Source organism: Globicephala melas, chromosome 1 (genome assembly GCF_963455315.2).
Source record: "Globicephala melas chromosome 1, mGloMel1.2, whole genome shotgun sequence".
Taxonomy (NCBI): Eukaryota; Metazoa; Chordata; class Mammalia; order Artiodactyla; family Delphinidae; genus Globicephala; species Globicephala melas.
The window spans coordinates 24,606,486-24,624,758 of record NC_083314.1 but is presented as its reverse complement, the minus strand read 5'-3'; the positions used below and the strand labels follow the sequence as shown (position 1 = coordinate 24,624,758).

General features: G+C 42.1%; 1 protein-coding gene and 1 pseudogene across 2 annotated transcripts in view; one reads left to right on the top strand and one right to left on the bottom strand.

Annotated features, from left to right (window-relative positions):
• Positions 1-15,379, bottom strand: part of SMYD3 (SET and MYND domain containing 3) — a 713,667-nt gene extending 698,288 nt beyond the window's left edge. The window contains exon 1 of one of the 2 annotated variants that reach the window (XM_030868516.2): positions 15,138-15,379. In XM_030868516.2, coding sequence (XP_030724376.1) covers positions 15,138-15,301 — 164 coding nt within the window. In that variant the 5' untranslated portion in view covers positions 15,302-15,379. The remainder of the gene's footprint in view (positions 1-15,137) is intronic. The other variant, XM_060305607.1, reaches the window with a different exon arrangement.
• Positions 15,380-16,135: 756 nt separating this feature from the next.
• On the top strand, positions 16,136-17,037 carry LOC115859492 (translocon-associated protein subunit alpha pseudogene; annotated as a pseudogene).
• The last annotated feature ends 1,236 nt before the right edge of the window (positions 17,038-18,273 follow it).

The window sequence follows — 18,273 nt, the reverse complement described above, 5'->3', positions numbered from 1 at the left end:
GAAGAAGTAAAACCGTCACTGTTTGCAGATGACATGATACTATACATAGAGAATCCTAAAGATGCTACCAGAAAACTACTAGAGCTAATCAATGAAGTTGGTAAAGTAGCAGGATACAAAACTAATGCACAGAAATTTCTTGCATTCCTATACACTAATGATGAAAAATCTGAAAGAGAAATTAAGGAAACACTCCCATTTACCACTGCAACAAAAAGAATAAAATACCTAGGAATAAACCTACCTAAGGAGACAAAAGACCTATGTGCAGAAAACGGTAAGACACTGATGAGAAAAATTAAAGATGATACAAACAGATGGAGAGATATACCATGTCGTTGGGTTGGAAGAATCAACATTGTGAAAATGATTATACTACCCAAAGCAATTTACAGATTCAATGCAATCCTTATCAAACTACCAATGGCATTTTTCACAGAACCAGAACAAAAAAATTCACAATTTGTACAGAAGCACAAAAGACCCCGAATAGCCAAAGCAATCTTGAGAAAGAAAAACGGAGCTGGAGGAATCAAGCTCCCAGACTTCAGACTATACTACAAAGCTACAGTAATCAAGACAGTATGGTATTGGCACAAAAACAGAAATATAGCTCAATGGAACTGGATAGAAAGCCTACAGATAAACACACACACCTATGGTCACCTTATCTCTAGGCAAGAGTATACAATGGAGAAAAGACAGCCTCTTCAATAAGTGGTGCTGGGAAAACTGGACAGGTACTTGGAAAAAAATGAAATTAGAATGCTTCCTAACACTATACACGAAAATAAACTCAAAATGGACTAAAGACCTATATTTAAGGCCAGACACTATAAAACTCTTAGAGGAAAACATAGAACACTCTATGACGTAAATCACAGCAAGATCCTTTTTGACCCACCTCCTAGAGAAAGGGAAATAAAAACAAAAATAAATAAATGGGACCTAATAAAACTTAAAAGCTTTTTGCACAGCAAAGGAAACCATAAAAAAGATGAAAAAACAACCCTAAGAATGGGAGAAAATATTTGCAAATGAAGCAACTGACAAAGGATCCATCTCTAAAAGATACAAGCAGCTCATGCAGCTCAACATCAAAAAAAAACCCAACCCAATACAAAAATGGGCAGAAGACCTAAATAGACATTTCTCCAAAGAAGATATACAGATTGCCATCAAACACGTGAAAGGATGCTCAACGTCACTAATCATTAGAGAAATACAAGTCAAAACTACAGTGAGGTATATCACCTCACACCAGTCAGAATGGCCATCATCAAAAAATCTACAAACAATTAATGCTGGAGAGGGTGTGGAGAAAAGGGAACCCTCTTGCACTGTTGGTGGGAATGTAAATTGGTACAGCCACTATGGAGAACAGTATGGAGGTTCCTTAAAAAACTACAAATAGAACTACCATATGACCCAGCAATCCCACTACTGGGCATATACACAGAGAAAACCATAATTCAAAAAGAGTCATGTACCACAATGTTCATTGCAGCTCTATTTACAATATCCAGGACATGGAAGCAACCTAAGTGCCCATCGACAGATGAATGGATAAAGAAGATGTGGCACATATGTACAATGGAATATTACTCAGCTATAAAAAGACGAAATTGAGTTATTTGTAGTGAGGTGGATGGACCTAGAGTCTGTCATACAGAGTGAAGTCAGAAAGAGTAAAACAAATATCATATGCTAATACATATACATGGAATCTAAAAAAAAGGTTCTGATGAACCTAGGGGCAAGACAGAAATAAAGACACGGATGTAGAGCATGGACTTGAGGACATGGGGAGGGAGAAGGGTAAGCTGGGAGGAAGTAAGAGAGTAGCACTGACATATATACACTACCAGATGTAAAATAGATAGCTAGTGGGAAGCTGCTGCATGGCACAGGGAGATGAGCTCAGTGCTTTGCAACCACCTAGAGGGTTGGGATAAGGAGGGTGGGAAGGACATGGAAGAGGGAGGGCATATGGGTATATATGTAGGCATTTTGCTGATTCACTCTGTTATACAGCAAAAACTAACACAACACTGTAAAGCAATTATACTCCAATAAAGATGTTAATAAATAAATAAACTCATGAGAAAATGTAAATGAATGGATGCCTCCTTAACATGATAAAATATATGTACCTGAGTCGTAAAACCAGCACCTTAATTAATAAGGAAACCCTAATGTCCAGGAACAACACAAGAATGCCAACTATCTTCACGACTATTAAACATTGTTCTGGAAGCATTACTCAAAGTAATTAGCCTAGAAAGAACACTCAGAGGCATAAAAATTGAAAAAGAAGAAACTACGTGTTTGAAGATGACATAAGAGTACTCCTAGAAATTAAATTATCTGTAATTAAAACAGTGTGGTACCTATGCATAAATAGACAGATAAACCAATGGAAAAGAGTAGAAAGTCAAGAGTTAGACCCAATTAGTATATGATCTAGAATATGATTACTGGAGCCAATCATTGGGACAAAAATAATCTTCCTAATAAATGGAACAACTGGATATCCATTTGGAAAAAGATAAGATTAGATCCATTCCTTACACCATACATAAGAATAAACACAAATGAATCAGAGATCTAAATGTAAAGATTTAAAGTATACAAATTCTAGAAAAAAACATGTGAATTACTCTATCACAAGAAAAGTTAAAACACAAATGACAACCAGAAAGAAATATTTGCAATATTTCTCAAACATGAGACTAATATCTCTAATATACAAAAAGTTTTAAATCTGAAGGAAAGAACAAAAGTCTTATAGAAAAACAGGCAAAAGATATATAAAGACAATTCACAAAGAGATATTCATATAATCATGGCCTTTAAACATATGAAAAGATGTTTAACTTTATTGATAATACAATTTAAATGCAAACTGAAAACTATACTGAGATACCACTGTTCACCCATCAGACTGGTAAAAATTCAAAAGGTTGACAGTACACTGAGTCTGCAAAGCTGAGGGAAACCAGCACTCTCATACTGATACGTTGCTAGTGGAGTTGTGAAATGGTGCCGCCCCACACATAGGCATTTACACGTTCACCTAACAATCCCACTTCTAGGAATTTACCCTGAGTATATACCGGCAACAATATAAAAACACCTATGTGCAAGGTTATTGATTACAGCACTATTCACAATTGCAAAATACTGGAAATTACCTAAATGTCCAAGCATAGGAAATTAGAAACTATGGTACACACATAAAGTGGAGTACTTTGGAGCTATAAAAAAGAATAAGAAAGATCTCTGTAAATACGATATGGAGTAGATTTTTTAAGTGAAGAAAGCAAGTGCAAAAGAGCAAATAAAGTATGCTACCTTTTGTGTAAGAATGGAAAATAATAAACACATATATTTGCTTCTCTTTACCGAAGAGAGAGAGACAGAGAGAAGATAAACCAGAAAACAATGAACTTGCTTATCTACAAGGGGTGGCAGGGAGGAACAGTATGAATATGGGAGGGGGGCTAACACTTCGCTTTTTCATAGTTTGAGTTTTAGAAGCATGTGGATGTTCCATATATTCAAAATATAAAATTAAATCAAAAAGGATGAGGGGGAAAAACTAAAACTGAAAGCAAAGTGAAACAAATGAACTCAATTGTATTTCTTTTTTTTTTTTTTTAATTATTTTTTTGGCAGTGTTGGGTCTTCGTTGGTGTGCACGGGCTTTCTCTAGTTGCAGCAAGCACGGGCTTCTCATTGCAGTGGCTTCTCTTGTTGCAGAGCACGGGCTCTAGGTGCACGGGCTTTAGTAGCTGCAGCGAGTGGGCTCAGTAGTTGTGGCGCATGGGTTCTAGGGCATGTAGGCTTCAGTAGTTGTGGCATGCAGGCCCAGTAGTGGTGGCACATGGGCTTAGCTGCTCCACAGCATGTGGGATCTTCCCGGACTAGGGATCAAACCCGTGTCCCCTGCATTGGCAGGCGGATTCATAACCACTGCGCCACCAGGGAAGTCACTCAATTGTATTTCTAATAAATACCAATAAATATAATGAAGGGGAAAAAAAGAAAGAATGTAAAACGAACACAGTATTTAACTGTATATTCTCAGTCTTTGGCAGAGTAGAGGGGAAAGGGAAATTGTAAACAAATTCTGTACTGTTTCAAATAGGGTCTTTTTTTTTTTTTTTTTTTTTTGCGGTACGCGGGCCTCTCACTGCTGTGGCCTCTCCCGTTGCGGAGCAAAGGCTCCGGACGCGCAGGCTCAGCGGCCATGGCTCACAGGCCCAGACGCTCCACGGCATGTGGGATCTTCCCGGACCGGGGCACGAACCCGTGTCCCCTGCGTCGGCAGGCGGACTCTCAACCACTGCGCCACCAGGGAAGCCCTCAAATAGAGTCTTTTTGGTAATGATGTGGGCAAAGCAATTCTGAAACAATTTTAGATATTATATAGAGTTGAACAAATGAGTAAATACATTGAGGCTTTCGAGGGCCAGAGTTCTCACTGAGCCAGAAAGGATATACAATTATGGAACCGGGAAAGGCAAGAAAGAACCCTGAGGAGACAAGTCGGAATTGAAAGTACTGATGTGAACTCATGATTTTGAAAATATGTGTACGTATGTGTATATGTATGCATATTTGCATGAACCTGCATACTTCCTCTGTCCTCTGAAAGAGTCAAAGAGCAAAAACATCCCAGGGGCAGTGAGCATATCTAGCGCTCAGATCTTGGTCTCTAATATTATTTCTCACTAAAAGAAACCAGGAATCCTCAGAGAAATACTGATTCCAGAGTTTTGGCAGGATGGGTACAGGATGAGTCTAAAACATCTGTTATGCCAGAAAGCAAGGAAGTGTTAAAGAAAAAAAAAAAAGGAGAGAAGAGAAGGAAAGAAAAGGAAGGGTAGGTAGAAAGAGAGAGGGAGGGAGAAAGAGAAGAAGGAAGGAAGGAAGGCAGGGTGGGATGGAGGAATAAAGAAAACTTGGGGGCATATCACAAGGACACAGGATCTACCTTGGAAGGTTTCATACTAAAAAAAGATCTGGGACAATTTGAGTACCAAAACAATTAGGTACCTAATTAATTCTAAACCACTGAAAAAATGGAAATACTTGAGTCCATACTGATAATAACAAGATAACTAATAAGGAAGGAGGACAGGCTCTTATGGTGGAATGCTGAACTGAATGTCAACTGGTAAGTGTGGAGGAGTGCTATAGGTAAAAAATGAGCATTTTGCAACTACTATACCAAAGATTCAATCAATAGTCACCCATGGATGCATAAATCTCAGGGGAAATTTTAATGAACAGGATATTTCCATCTTACAACGTCTCCCCACAAACTGGCTGGGGGGAAAAATAATACACAGTGGCAAAAATAGGACAACAGCTTGACTGAGTGATCAGTTTAACACTATCAATGAAAGGACCCTGTTAACCTCCAGATGTGATACCTAAAATAAGGAATGTTCTGTTAAAAAGAAAAACATGTCTGCTGTAACTACTGAAGCTCGCCCCTAGAGCCTACACTCTGCAACAGGAGAAGCCACCACCATGAGAAGCCCGCGCAACGCAACGAAGAGTAGCCCCAGCTCACTGCAACTAGAGAAAGCCCGCGTGCAGCAACGAAGACCCAACGCAGCCAAAAATAAATAAATAAATAGAATTTTAAAAATAAGTAAATGTTCAAAATGATCTTTAAAATAATTCCAGGTTCTCGTTTCATACTTTCTGCACACATAATACTAAAACTAAATTCCAGTCCATGATACATGAAAGAGATATGCACTTAGGAATCATTTCAACATCTGATTATGTATGTATAGTCTCGAATTCCTTTTCATCTTATTCAGGATGCTCAAATATCCACTGGATAAGTGTTTACTGAGTACTTACGTTAGGCTATAAGTCATTTCATCTACCCTTTTAAATCTCTGCTACGCGTGTGTGATCAGCAGACCAGCAGCTTTAGCATCACCTAGGAGTTTGTTAGAAACGCAGAATCTTACATGCAACCCAGACCTTACTGAAGCAGAATCTGCACTTTAACAAGATCTTCAGGTGATTCTTCTGCACATTAAAGTTAAATAAGGCCTCCTCTAAGTGACTTAACAGATTTATTTCTAGCTCCTACTAAATCTGGTGCATGTAGAGTGATTCCCCAGAGCAGCTCTCTTCCATGCCATGACTCATACTTCTTGTTTTCTCCATCTCAACTCACTGCCCCCACAGTCATCAAGATAAGGTAAGAGAGAGCAGAGAACATGGCATAGGATATTTTATGGTAGACCTGGAAATGGCTTGTGCAACCTCTAGCCCAAACTCCATTGGCCAAAACTGAGTCACAAGCCCCAGTCTAACAAGGAGGCTTGGAAATGTAGTCATCTTATGTACCCACCCAAGGAAAATGAATAAAGTTTATAATGGATACTGTGATATCTCAGAAACACCATGGAAAGCTGAATAACCAGGCCTGAGCAAAGTCAGAGCAAGGAGAATTATGATGAGGACCATGAAGAGAAGTTCTACTTCTCTCAGTTCAAATTCTAATGCCAATGGCCAGCCAGTAAACTGGCTCACCTGGCTCACGTTTTATCAAGAGGTTCACTCTTGGTCTAATCAGCTGGCAACTCAAAGAAAAAAAAAAAGCAGACATAAACTGGCAAAAATTTCAAAGTCACCTTCATCCCAAGCAGCACCACCCTTTTATACAATTCCAAATGAAACAAAGACTTTCTCAACGTTTATTCAAATCTTTAATTACAAAAAGTGATACAAGCTTTGAAAAATACAAAATATATAAAGTACAAAAGGATATCTTCCCCCCTCCAAGTCCCATCCTCCGAAAGTAACCGTATTAGAATTCTGGGGTGTTCTTCCAGACCTCTTCTACACGCACAAGTACATGCACACAAAAATTTTATTTAAAATACACACATTGTTCTACAACTTTATTCACCCAACAATGTGTTACTGACATCCATCCACATCCACTGTAGAAACAGATCCACTTCAATCTTAACAGCTACATGGATTCTACAATATGGCTGCACCATAACTTAACCAGTTCCTATTAATGCACATTAAAATTCTCTCTCCTTTTTTCTTAATTACAAAAATGCTATACTAAGTATTCTTGTGCAACCATTGTTATTTTCATTTGTCAGAATCCCAAAAATACGGTCAAGAAAACACAGTGCTCAATTTTGCTAGGTACTACCAAATTGCCCTCCAAAGGAGCATACCAATTTACACTCTACAAATGTCTGAATGCTCTCTAGTTCATATCTGTGCTTACAAGGAACATAATAGACACTTTAGAGTCATTATGAGAATTAAGTGAAGTACTATTTAAGGTAAAGCGCTTAAAATCATGCCTGTCATTGCTTAGTAAGTGATAATCATATTAGCTACTGAAAAATAATTTTCAGTCATCATATACTGTGGTAACAAGTAAATGGAAAATGGCTCTCTTACTTTCCCTTAATAATCAAGGTTAATCACCATCGCAAGTCCCTTGACTCTTAAACGACCAGAACCAGCCAGAGTTAGAAGACGGGAAGCAAACGTTGAACAAGTCATACTAACAGAGAGGCACTAACTCCATACTTTGGTTCCTGATCCCAGTATATCCTGGCAGGTTACAAGAAAACCAGAACAAATATTGTTCATGGTTCACAACATACACTGGAGAACAAATCTGAGCCTCTCCAAATGTCACAAAAGACAGGTACAGTCTTTTATAACAGTGGTTCTCAAAGTAGGGTCCCGGGACTCCAAAGCCCTTTCAGGAGGCCCACGAGGTCAAAACTATTTTCATAATAATACTAAGACATTTTTTGTCTTTTTATTCTCTTTCTCTCACAATGTACAGTGGAGTTTTCTAGAGGTTAAATGACTTGTGATTTTACAATACACTAAATGCAGGAGCAGTTGTGAGAATCTGAGGGTGTTCTATTAAGCCAGACGTTAGAGAGACATACAAAAATGAAAGTAAGCGAATTTTCTCAGCAAATTTTCTTTTGTTTTGCAAATACAGTCTGTGTCATTAAAATCCTTGTCAAAATGCAATGATTCATTATGTTTAAATCCAGTCGTCCCTTGGTATCTGCAGTGGATTGGTTCCAGGACCCTCACAATACTAAAATCCTCGGACGCTCAAGTCCCTTATGTAAAATGGCATACTATTTACATACAACCTACACACATCCTTTCATATACTTTAAATCATCTCTAGATTATTTATAACACCTAATACAATGTAAATGTATGTAAATAGTTGTAAATAAAAGGTAAATGCTATGTAAATAGTTGCCTTTGCACTGCAAATTCAAGTTTTGCTTTTTGGAACTTTCTGGACTTCTTCTGTCCCCTGAATATTTTTGATCCATGGAGGGCTGACTGTATATTTCAAAACTTATCAGTTTTAATATTTTAAGCAGTAAAATCAATAAATATAACCACACTGCTTGCATGGTTATGTTTTGTTTAAACCCCTGCAGGGCCCTAAATAACTTTTTTTTTTTAAACCCTCCTATGAAATCTTTTTCTATAATTCTTAAGAGGGTAAAGTGGTCCTGAGACTGAAGTTTGAGAACCACGGTGTATGAAATCAGCTGCCTCAAATGACAGCATATAAGTCAAGAGAAGTCAAACCATAGGTATTAGCCCGCTGCTTCAATTCTCTTTCTGTGAAGGTCAGAGCCAACCTTGTAAGGAGTAGCACAGCTTCACAGAAGATTTCAGTGGGTCTCAGAGATGGCAGCACAAGTAGAAAAGGCAAATCCAAGGGCAGGAAAAAATGAGTGTTCCAATGAGAACAAATCAATGATTGCTCCATGACAAAAGGGTCTAAAATAAAAACCTGACACCAGCTGGCCAGGTTCCCAAACATGTGCTGCCATTTGAGGAACTCAGGATCCCTAACAAACTGGGAACTGTGTACCAGTAGAAGCCACAATAGCCATGGTGAGAGGAAGTCTGCACTGTTGAGTTCTAGGCACCAGCCTCCATCCCTGTCCCCATGGTTGCTCTGTTCTTGAGCCCTTGAACAAGCACCAGGCTGTCTGAAGAAGGAGAACTTACTGCTATCCACAAAGCAGGTCATCCTGTCTGATTAAGAACGTCCTCTGCTGCGGCAATCACATGGACCAAATGTTTTCAGGCTCAGGGCTCTGCCATACAGCCCTTCACCAAACTTCCATGCAGAAGAAAAGGTAGTAGCAAAAGAAACAGGAATTATAACTCCCACTTAAAAAGAAAAATGGAAGTCATATCCAAAGAGTCCTTTCCCAACCCACCTCATCAATCCTTCTACTTTATTTTACTCTAAGTCCTTGACCTTCCAGTAAGCCCATGAACCACTGTCCAGGAATGTGCAAACCCTGATTTCAATGCTCTCAAGGTCCTTCCCTTGAGAAGATTTTCCTTGTCTTTCCATCTTCCAAGCCCATCCCCCCAGGAAGAGTCTGCAACACTACAGCAGCTCACTTGCACCTGGTGCTGGGATACTTCACAAAACCAGCTGTAAACCCACAGAATGTCTTTTATACACTATTTGAACAGAAGTGAGTGCCTCCCTGTCTCCACTTGGCTCTTTCTGGTCAGCCCTTAAACCCCGGGTCAGGAAGCCAAAATGAGAATTCTGCCTTTGTTGAAACCATTCCTTCCAATGCCTAGCATTCTTGGTAACTTCACTTATTTAGAAGATTCATCTAACACCTCAGCCTCTCAGTCTCCTGATCATTCCAACATTTTTCTTATTCCCTACCTCAGTCACTTTCTGCATACCCTAAACCCTGCGGTACCAAATCACACACTACTTCTAAAGCATATATATGTCAAGTCACCCCATCCTCTGACCGCTCCACCATCGCTCTGAGCACATCAGGTCCTCTAATCCATTGCTTCCACCACATTTCACTGTTCATCACCTTCCTCATGACCTCAGTCCCTAGCTTAGAAATATGGTCCATGATTACACTCTTCCTTGCCCACGACTTCAGCTTCCTGCTTCCTCTCTCCACCCATCATGGTAACCAGGCAGCCCTGGGTGAGCCCAATTCTCACAGTCAAACTGCCAACCACTGGGAGAAAAGAGCACTAGTCTGCTAACTGCTCTCACGGTAAATAAATGAACAAAAGTTTTAAGTGGACCCTTAGCACTTCCCAGCAACCCCGCTATATTTTCCTAAGCAATTCACTTTCCTCTCCTAGAAGAATATTTCACACCTTCTCCTCTCTGAGAATCTGTCACTCAGCAGCCGCCTCCCTAGTTGTCCTCAAGCCTTGCAGTCACTGCTGTTACCTTCTCGGGCACCTCTTCTTCTTACCCCAGTATAAGAAGGTATTCCCTCCTGCTTCCACCCTAGGTTCAGTCCTTGGCCAAGACGGATTACATCATCTCACCAGGGTTCTTTTTTTTGCCCTTTACTGCCTGATCATATTTACCCACACTGTAGCTCAAATGTAGTTGCTTTATTTCCTATAATTGATCTACTCTGTCTCATGAACATGGGGCTGTTTTTTCTATAATTAATCCAAGCTTCCTCAAGAACACTCACCCTAGTAAATAGCCAGAAATGTAATATTTGCCAAATAACATCTCAGTCTCTTCCAGTTAATATTCAGACATTTAAGTTTAACTCCTTACCAGAGCTGGTTTCAACAGTCGCTTTCAGGTAAATATTTCTCCAAGTGGGGCTTATGGGACATCCTTACGGTGGCAAGACCTCAGATCTTGACGTCTCTAAGGATCCTCACTGGTCTCTGCTGCAAGGCAGTGATCAGGTCCTATGGCTGGACTGGTGCCATCTCACCTTTTGGGATGTCATGCTGCCTCCCACCTCTGGTCTCCATGTTCCTGACCTAGAGTCACACAGCCCTTTGTCATGATGCCTGCTGTTCCACCAGGCCTCTAAGCTTGTCCACATCCCTGAAGTGATATGAGAGCACTTCAGAATCCCCTGCCAGCACAGACTCATGCAGCCAGCCACTTTCTCTTACCACTGCTATGCCCTAGGCCCCAATGTTGGCACAGCAACAGCCTACACAGCTCTCAAGCTTACAAATAAGGAGCAGACCCAAAGGTCTTCCACTTTTTTTTTTTTTTTTTAAGGCCTTCTACTTTTGACTGACCCGTCAACCCATTTAATACCCTCACCCCAACCCCAGAACTTTGGCCAGACAAGGAAGGTCAGAACATATGTTTCTCACAATCTATTTCCCCCCCGCCCATCCCCTGCTTCCCATAAGCCACCAGGGCTGAAAAAAGATGGACTTTCCAATTCATTCTCCTTCCTCCTGGGAGGCACTAAGCCTCATACTCAGCTTTAGTGATGGAAGAAATACCCTCTTTACCCTGCAGAAGAAACTATTATTAGAGTTTGCCATGGAAGCTCTTGATAATGGAAACTGCAGGCAACTTGGAACTTTAGAAAACCAAAAACAAAGAATGACTTTAAATTCCCCAAAATATTATCCCTTCACAACTCCAACAGTTAGAATCACTTGTGTACTAGGTCCCAGAGATATAAAGATTAGACTTACGTCACTAAAGTGGGGAGACCTACAAACAAAATAATTACAATGGAATTTTATGTGTTACATATACCAAAACAAACAGAAGACACAAATAACCCTTGTCAATCTTCTCCAGCTCCATCAAATTAAAAATGGATAAGAAAAAGGATAATATAAATTATTTCAGGTCACAATTTCATTGTCATTTAATCTTTCTCCAATTTATATACCTCATTCTTTCCCACTCACAACACAAAATACCAGGAGCCAATCCATGAAAAAAAAAGGAAAGGAAAGGAAAAGAAAAGGAAAGGAAAAAAGCAAGAGAAGTCATAAAGCAGGTTTAAGTTTCTCTATTAATAAAAATAAATATGCAGGAACTAAAGCACTAATCAAAACAGCCCAAGGCCAAAGGAAATCAGGTAGAATCTTATAACAATAAATGATCTGGAGAGTAATGAAGTAATTACAATAAATACCTGTTCTTTTATTCTATTTTGGTCCCCCCCCCACTTCCCATGGAACTGTTGTTATTCGTTACAAACTAATATTTTCATTCCATTTCTTAATTCAAATGGAAGGCAGCAAAAGGACAAAAACAACTAGAGGAGAATTCTGCAAGATGTTCATACTACAAATTAAAAGCTTACTACATGCCAGGCACTGGAGTTTACAAAAATTGAAAGACATCTACTCTTAAGGACTTCACAGCTAATAAGAAACAAATTTTACTTACAAGGTGATAAGGAACACAGAATTGTATCCCCCCACTGATGAGCATTCAATATTGGTAGAAAACTGCATAAGACAACGCACCAAAGTTTGATTTCTCTAACACTACCCTCAGGCTGCAGTGATTCCTAGCTAAGCACTTCAGAAACACAACAACCACTGAAGCAGAAGTGTTCAACAGAGCTCCTACTACTAGGAGCACTAGTTCAGCACCTGTGAACTATGTCTTAGCAATCCAAAATTAAGTGCAGGGCTTCCCTAGTGGCGCAGTGGTTGAGAGTCCGCCTGCCGATGCAGGGGACGCAGGTTCATGCCCCGGTCCGGGAGGATCCCACATGCTGCGGGGCGGCTGGGCCCGTGAGCCATGGCTGCTGGGCCTGGGCGTCCGGAGCCTGTGCTCCGCAGCGGGAGGGGCCACAGCTGTGAGAGGCCACAGCAGTGAGAGGCCCACGTACCGCAAAAAAAAAAAAAAAAAAAAAAAAATCCATTTGTTTGTTTTAGTTTGTTTTGTTTGGATCCTTGGCATTTACTGATATTACCTTTCCTATGTTTATGTTTGCTGATTTCTCCATTATAATATGCATATGGTGGGAAGTAGAACCTACCTCCTTTCTTAAAAGCCACGAAGGCCAACTACTCACCTTCTCAACTTCCCTTGTAGCTAGGATGCAGGCAGTGACCCAAGCTCAACCAATCCAAGACACCCACTGAGAACTTTGAATCAGAAGCTAATATCCGGAGTTCCCTGGTTGCCTAGTGGTTAGGATTCCGGGCTTTTACTGCCACGGCCTAGGTTCAGTCCCTGGTCGGGGAACTGAGATCCAGCAAGCCTCGCGGCACAGCCAAAAAAATTAAATAGAAAAAAAAAAAGAAAGAAAGAGAAAGCTAATATCACAAAGAAGCATGGGTGAGCTGGCAACTTTCCAGCAATAACCAGTTTCCCAAGCAGCAGTGGCGGCGGCAGTGGTGGCAAGAATAGCAGCAGCAGTAGGGTCCAGTGTCATAGTGCTGGCGACACATGCTGCAGAACCCAGTATTACCAGGCAGCGTCAGAAGGAACGTACTCTCCAGGTCCCAACCCCATCTACTTCTGAAGTGCAATTCTGACTGTGGAACTCCCCTGGTTCCTGCCCATTTTCAGAGCTGGGTTTCCTCTAGACTTTAAAAGGATGCCAAGAACTCCCCAAAACTCTTTCATGAAATTCCTTTTCTCGTTTAAATCATTACAGTTCTTGTTAATAAGAAAAATAAGCGATAGCAGTAATGGAATTTTATTGGTAAATCAAGAAGTATGCCACATACAAAGGGCTGGGTTTGTGCAGTCTATTTGGAAAGTGGACAATTCCATGTTCCATGTGAACTAAAGTTCAGCTCTGATAATTCAATTAATAATCTGTCATCGTGTATTCATTCCAAAACTTTTCTATTCCAACTACTAAATAACTTGGCAGTCTGGTTTCATCTGCAAGATGATCCACATCTTCATCAATTAATGTTATAAGACTTAAGAAAAAGCAAGTTCTCTGTTCTGGGCTACATTCAAACTCTAGAAACACCTCCAAAGGATTTAACAGGATGAACATCCCAGCTTTCTCTCTAATTTGCCTGAATGAGAATCAAAGGTCTACAACTTTCAATGTTGAAGCCTTCAGCATTTCATTTCTTGAAAGGAATGAATTGTTTTCAACCACACAGTTTACAAAAGCTTCAAGGTGTTCACTCCTCAAAGAATTTTTGTTGTTGTTGCTGTTATCATTACTTCAGGAAGCAACAAATACAATTAAGTAACTTTAAAATATGAGAATAAATTCCTCAATTATGAACCAAATAAGGACATAGTAATACTAATGGTCAAGCTACTGATTTGAGCTTTGCACTTACCCCCTCACCTCCATCCACCCCAATCCCAGACTAATAGGTCTGGAAGAGCAGTCATGGAAAAAAATCATCCCAGCCATCTAAAACAGAGCTCTTCTCCTTGACATATAATAGGAGCTCAAGAACAATTGTTGCTTGAATACAATTCCTATGACTGTGCATACATATTACACATTTCCATAAATTGCTCTCCCATAGCACTTTACATTGACCCAGTGCTTACAGGCTTACAAATTACTTTCACATGAATTCTTGCATCTAGATAGGTGGTTAAGAGTTAGACCTGCCTGCAGTCATTAAATGCAAAGCACACGATGGAAGCTCAGTAACTTATGCTCCTACAGCACAGTACTGCATCTCTATTTCAGCCCTTCTGATACACTGTAATTAATTATCTCGCTCACTTATCTGCTCCTTAAGGATTCTTAAGGACGTCCCGTTCATCTTTGTATCCCCAGGCCAAACAGAACCTGGACCACAGGAAGTGCTCCGTGAACACCAAGATTCTTCTGCGTCCTGCGAGCCCCGCACTTTCTTGGCGAGGCCTCGGCCGTCAGCCTGACTTACACCATCCGTTCTCCCACTCACCCCCACCTCCTCCAACTGTGATTTCCACAACGGCACCAATGAAGCTTATCGCCTGAGACACAGACTTTTTTGTTCCGCAGCAAAACTACCCACGGCTCAACGTCTCCCCTTAAGTCTGCCCACCGGCTCTCTCCAGTTAATACTACGGCGGGGTGGGGTGGTAGCGGGTCCAGCTGGGGCTGCGTCTGGGGTCCCTCCAACCCCCGCCGCGGCAGCCCAGGGGACGGCCAAGCGGAGTCTGTCAGCTGCGAGGCGCCCCCGGGAGCCGCTCATCTGGGGAAGTGCGGGGCTGGGCATCTGGGCAGCACCGGCGAGACCTTGTGCAGCCACAGCCATGGGGAGTCCCGGGGAGGGCTGCCCCCCCCCGCCACGCCCTCAGCACCCCGGACCCCTCACTGCTCTGGACTCAGGTGGGCGAGGGAGGTACGTACCCGAGGAGGCAGCGGTCGCAGACGACACCACGACTCCCCTTGCACACCGTGTACGCCAAAGGATCCGAGCGGAAAAGCAGCTCTCCGGGTCGCAGTGGCGCCAACGCACGCAGCCCGTTTCCCCTGTCGTCGGTGCTGAACTTTTCCACCTTCGACGCCTCCATCCTCGCAGAGCTCCCGCACCTCAGGCGTCCGCCGCGTTTCGCAGCTGGCGTCTCGCGGGCTGCCGGGAGCCGGGCGCCTGCGCCTTGCGCTCACGTACCCCGAGGGGCGGGGCGGGCGCGACGGAGCCTCTGAGCATGCCCAGATGGAGTCTCGAGGTTGGTCCCGCTGGTTGGGGTGAGGGCGTTGCTGGCCTTCCCACCTGCTCTCCCAACCTTTCGGACCCGAGGCGGTTCCGCGAGGAGAGGCGGTGTTTTTCCCCTCCAACATTTTATTAGGATAATTTTAATGCAGACGGGAAGTTGAGAGCACAGTGCAGTGAACACCTGTATACCCTCCACCTAGATCAAACAATTCTTACCATTTTGCGGTTTCTGCTCATTTTCTCCCAGTATGGATGTACGTATGTGTGTATGTACGTGTGTGTGTTTATAAAAGTTGTTGAGGGCTTTCCTGGTGGCGCAGTGGTTGAGAGTCCGCCTGCCGAGGCAGGAGACACGGGTTCATGCCCCGGTCCGGGAGGATCCCACATGCTGCGGAGCGGCTGGGCCCGTGAGCCATGGCCGCTGAGCCTGCGCGTCCGGAGCGTGTGCTCCGCAACGGGAGAGGCCACAAAAGTGAGAGGCCCGCGTACCGAAAAAAAAAAAAAAGTTGTTGAACCGCTTGAAAGTTGTTGTGTTGAACCGTTTGAGTTGCAGACATCATAAGGTTCCATAACTAATACTTTACATCATGACATGTCATAATTAAATACTGTAGCATGCATTTCCACAGAATAAGAACAATATGCTATGAAACTACAACAAACAGGGACCGGACGCCGGAGCGGCGGCGCCATGAAGTCCCTCCCCCGCCTGCTGCTGCTTCTCCTGCTGCTGTTCCCTGCCAGCCTCTTGCTCCGAGGAGATCCTGGAGGCTCATTGGCAGTGACTCGAGGTCTTACAGAAGATGAAGAAACAGTGGAAGATTCTATAAATGAAGATGAAGACGATGAAGCAGAGGTGGAAGATGATGAACCCACATATTTGGCCGAAGATAAAGAGGAAGAAGATGTATCTGGTGAACCTGAAGCTTCACCGAGTGCAGATACAACCATCCTGTTTGTGAAAGGAGAGTTTCCAGCAGATAACATTGTGAAGTTCCTGGTAGACTTTACAGACCAGATTTTATTGTTGAATCTCTAGACACCTCATTCCGTTATCTTCAGGACTACCAGTTTTACATCCAGAATTTCACAGCTCTTCCTCTGAACACTGTAGTGCCGCCCCAGAGGCAGGCATTTTTGAGTACTCCTTCATTCCTGCAGAGCCCGTGGGTGGAAGGCCCTTTGGTCTGGTCTGAACTACAAAGATTTGAACGGCAACATTTTCCAAGATGCTGTCTTCTATCAAACAGTTACAATTATTGAGACAGAAGATGGGTTAGATGGAGAAACAATCTTCGGGTATATGTTCCTTACTGGTCTTGGGCTCTTTGTGGTTGTTGGCCTTCATCAGCTCCTAGAATCTAGAAAGCACAAGAGACCCATACAGAGGTAGAGATGGGTAGGTCAAGTCAAAATGATGTTGACATGAGCTGGATTCCTCAGGAAACTTTGAATCAAATCAATAAAGCTTCACCAAGAAGGTTGCCCAGGAGACAGGCTCATCAGTGGGATCTGATGAGTAAATCTTACTTTGTGCAACAGTTCGGTCTTTACTTAACCTGCAAGAGTGTTTTTCAACATGATGGGAATTAGTGCAGAGAAGCCCTATCACCATAGAAAGCAACTATTACTTATGTGTGGACTGAGCAATCAGAGTCAATAATATTGCTGAAAATCCACTGCATTTATTTTTCTAAAGTAACAAATCTGGGGACTCCCCTGGTGATCCAGTGGTTAAGACTCCACACTTCCACTGGACACAGGTTCCATCCCTCCTCGGGGAACTAAGATCCTGTATGTCATGTGGTACATCCAAAAAATAAATAAATAAATAAAGTAACAAATTTGAGGGTTTTTTAACCATTAAAATCTGTGTGTGTGCGTGTGAGCAGTTGGTCTTACCAGAATCATAGTTAACTACCTGAAGCATGCCTTTAGAATACTAAATATAATGCTATTGTCTCTTCCTTTTGGCTGTTTTCTGACATTTTCCCCCAAAACTCAATATTTGCCCAATATGATTATAGACATCCTGCCTTGCACTGTTTTTAAAGAAAACAATGCTTTTTCCTTAGAATAGCTCAAATCCCAATTGATGGCGCACTTTGCATGTTGTTGCTGTTTTACAACTAGTATTCTAAAAGCACAAGCAGGAGTAGCTGCTTTTTAGCAATAGAAGTGGTTTGGTATTTTGCTACTGTTTACTATAATGCACACCTTCAGAAACCTTCCCAAATGAGTTCAAGGAATTTGGGGATCTCTAGCACCAAAATTGGGAAACATGAAAATTCTGGGTTTGATATATAAAACCAACTTCTCTCTTTTAAAAAGAAAGGGGCTTCCCTGGTGGTGCAGTGGTTGAGAATCCGCCTGCCAACGCAGGGAACACGGGTTTGAGCCCTGGTCCGGGAAGATCCCACATGCCACGGAGCAACTAAGCCCATGCACCACCACTACTGAGCCTGCACTCTAGTGCCCGTGGGACACAACTACTGAAGCCCACACACCTAGAGCCCGTGCTCCCCAACAAGAGAAGCCACTGCAATGAGAAGCCCGCTCACTGCAACGAGGACTCAACACAGCCAAAAATAAATAAAATTTTCAAATAAATAAAACAAAGGGAGGGAGGCAGGAGGGAGGATGTAGGGAGGGACAGAGGGAAGCAAGGGAAAATGGTACGTTTGTGGAAAGTGTGTTGTCCATTGTTCTATTTCTGACCCAAGAGATAGCTCTAGAATGATTTTAGACCACTTTTTTTTTTTAATAGATCTTTACTGGAGTATAATTGCTTCACAATACTGTGTTAGTTTCTGCTGTATAACAAGGTGC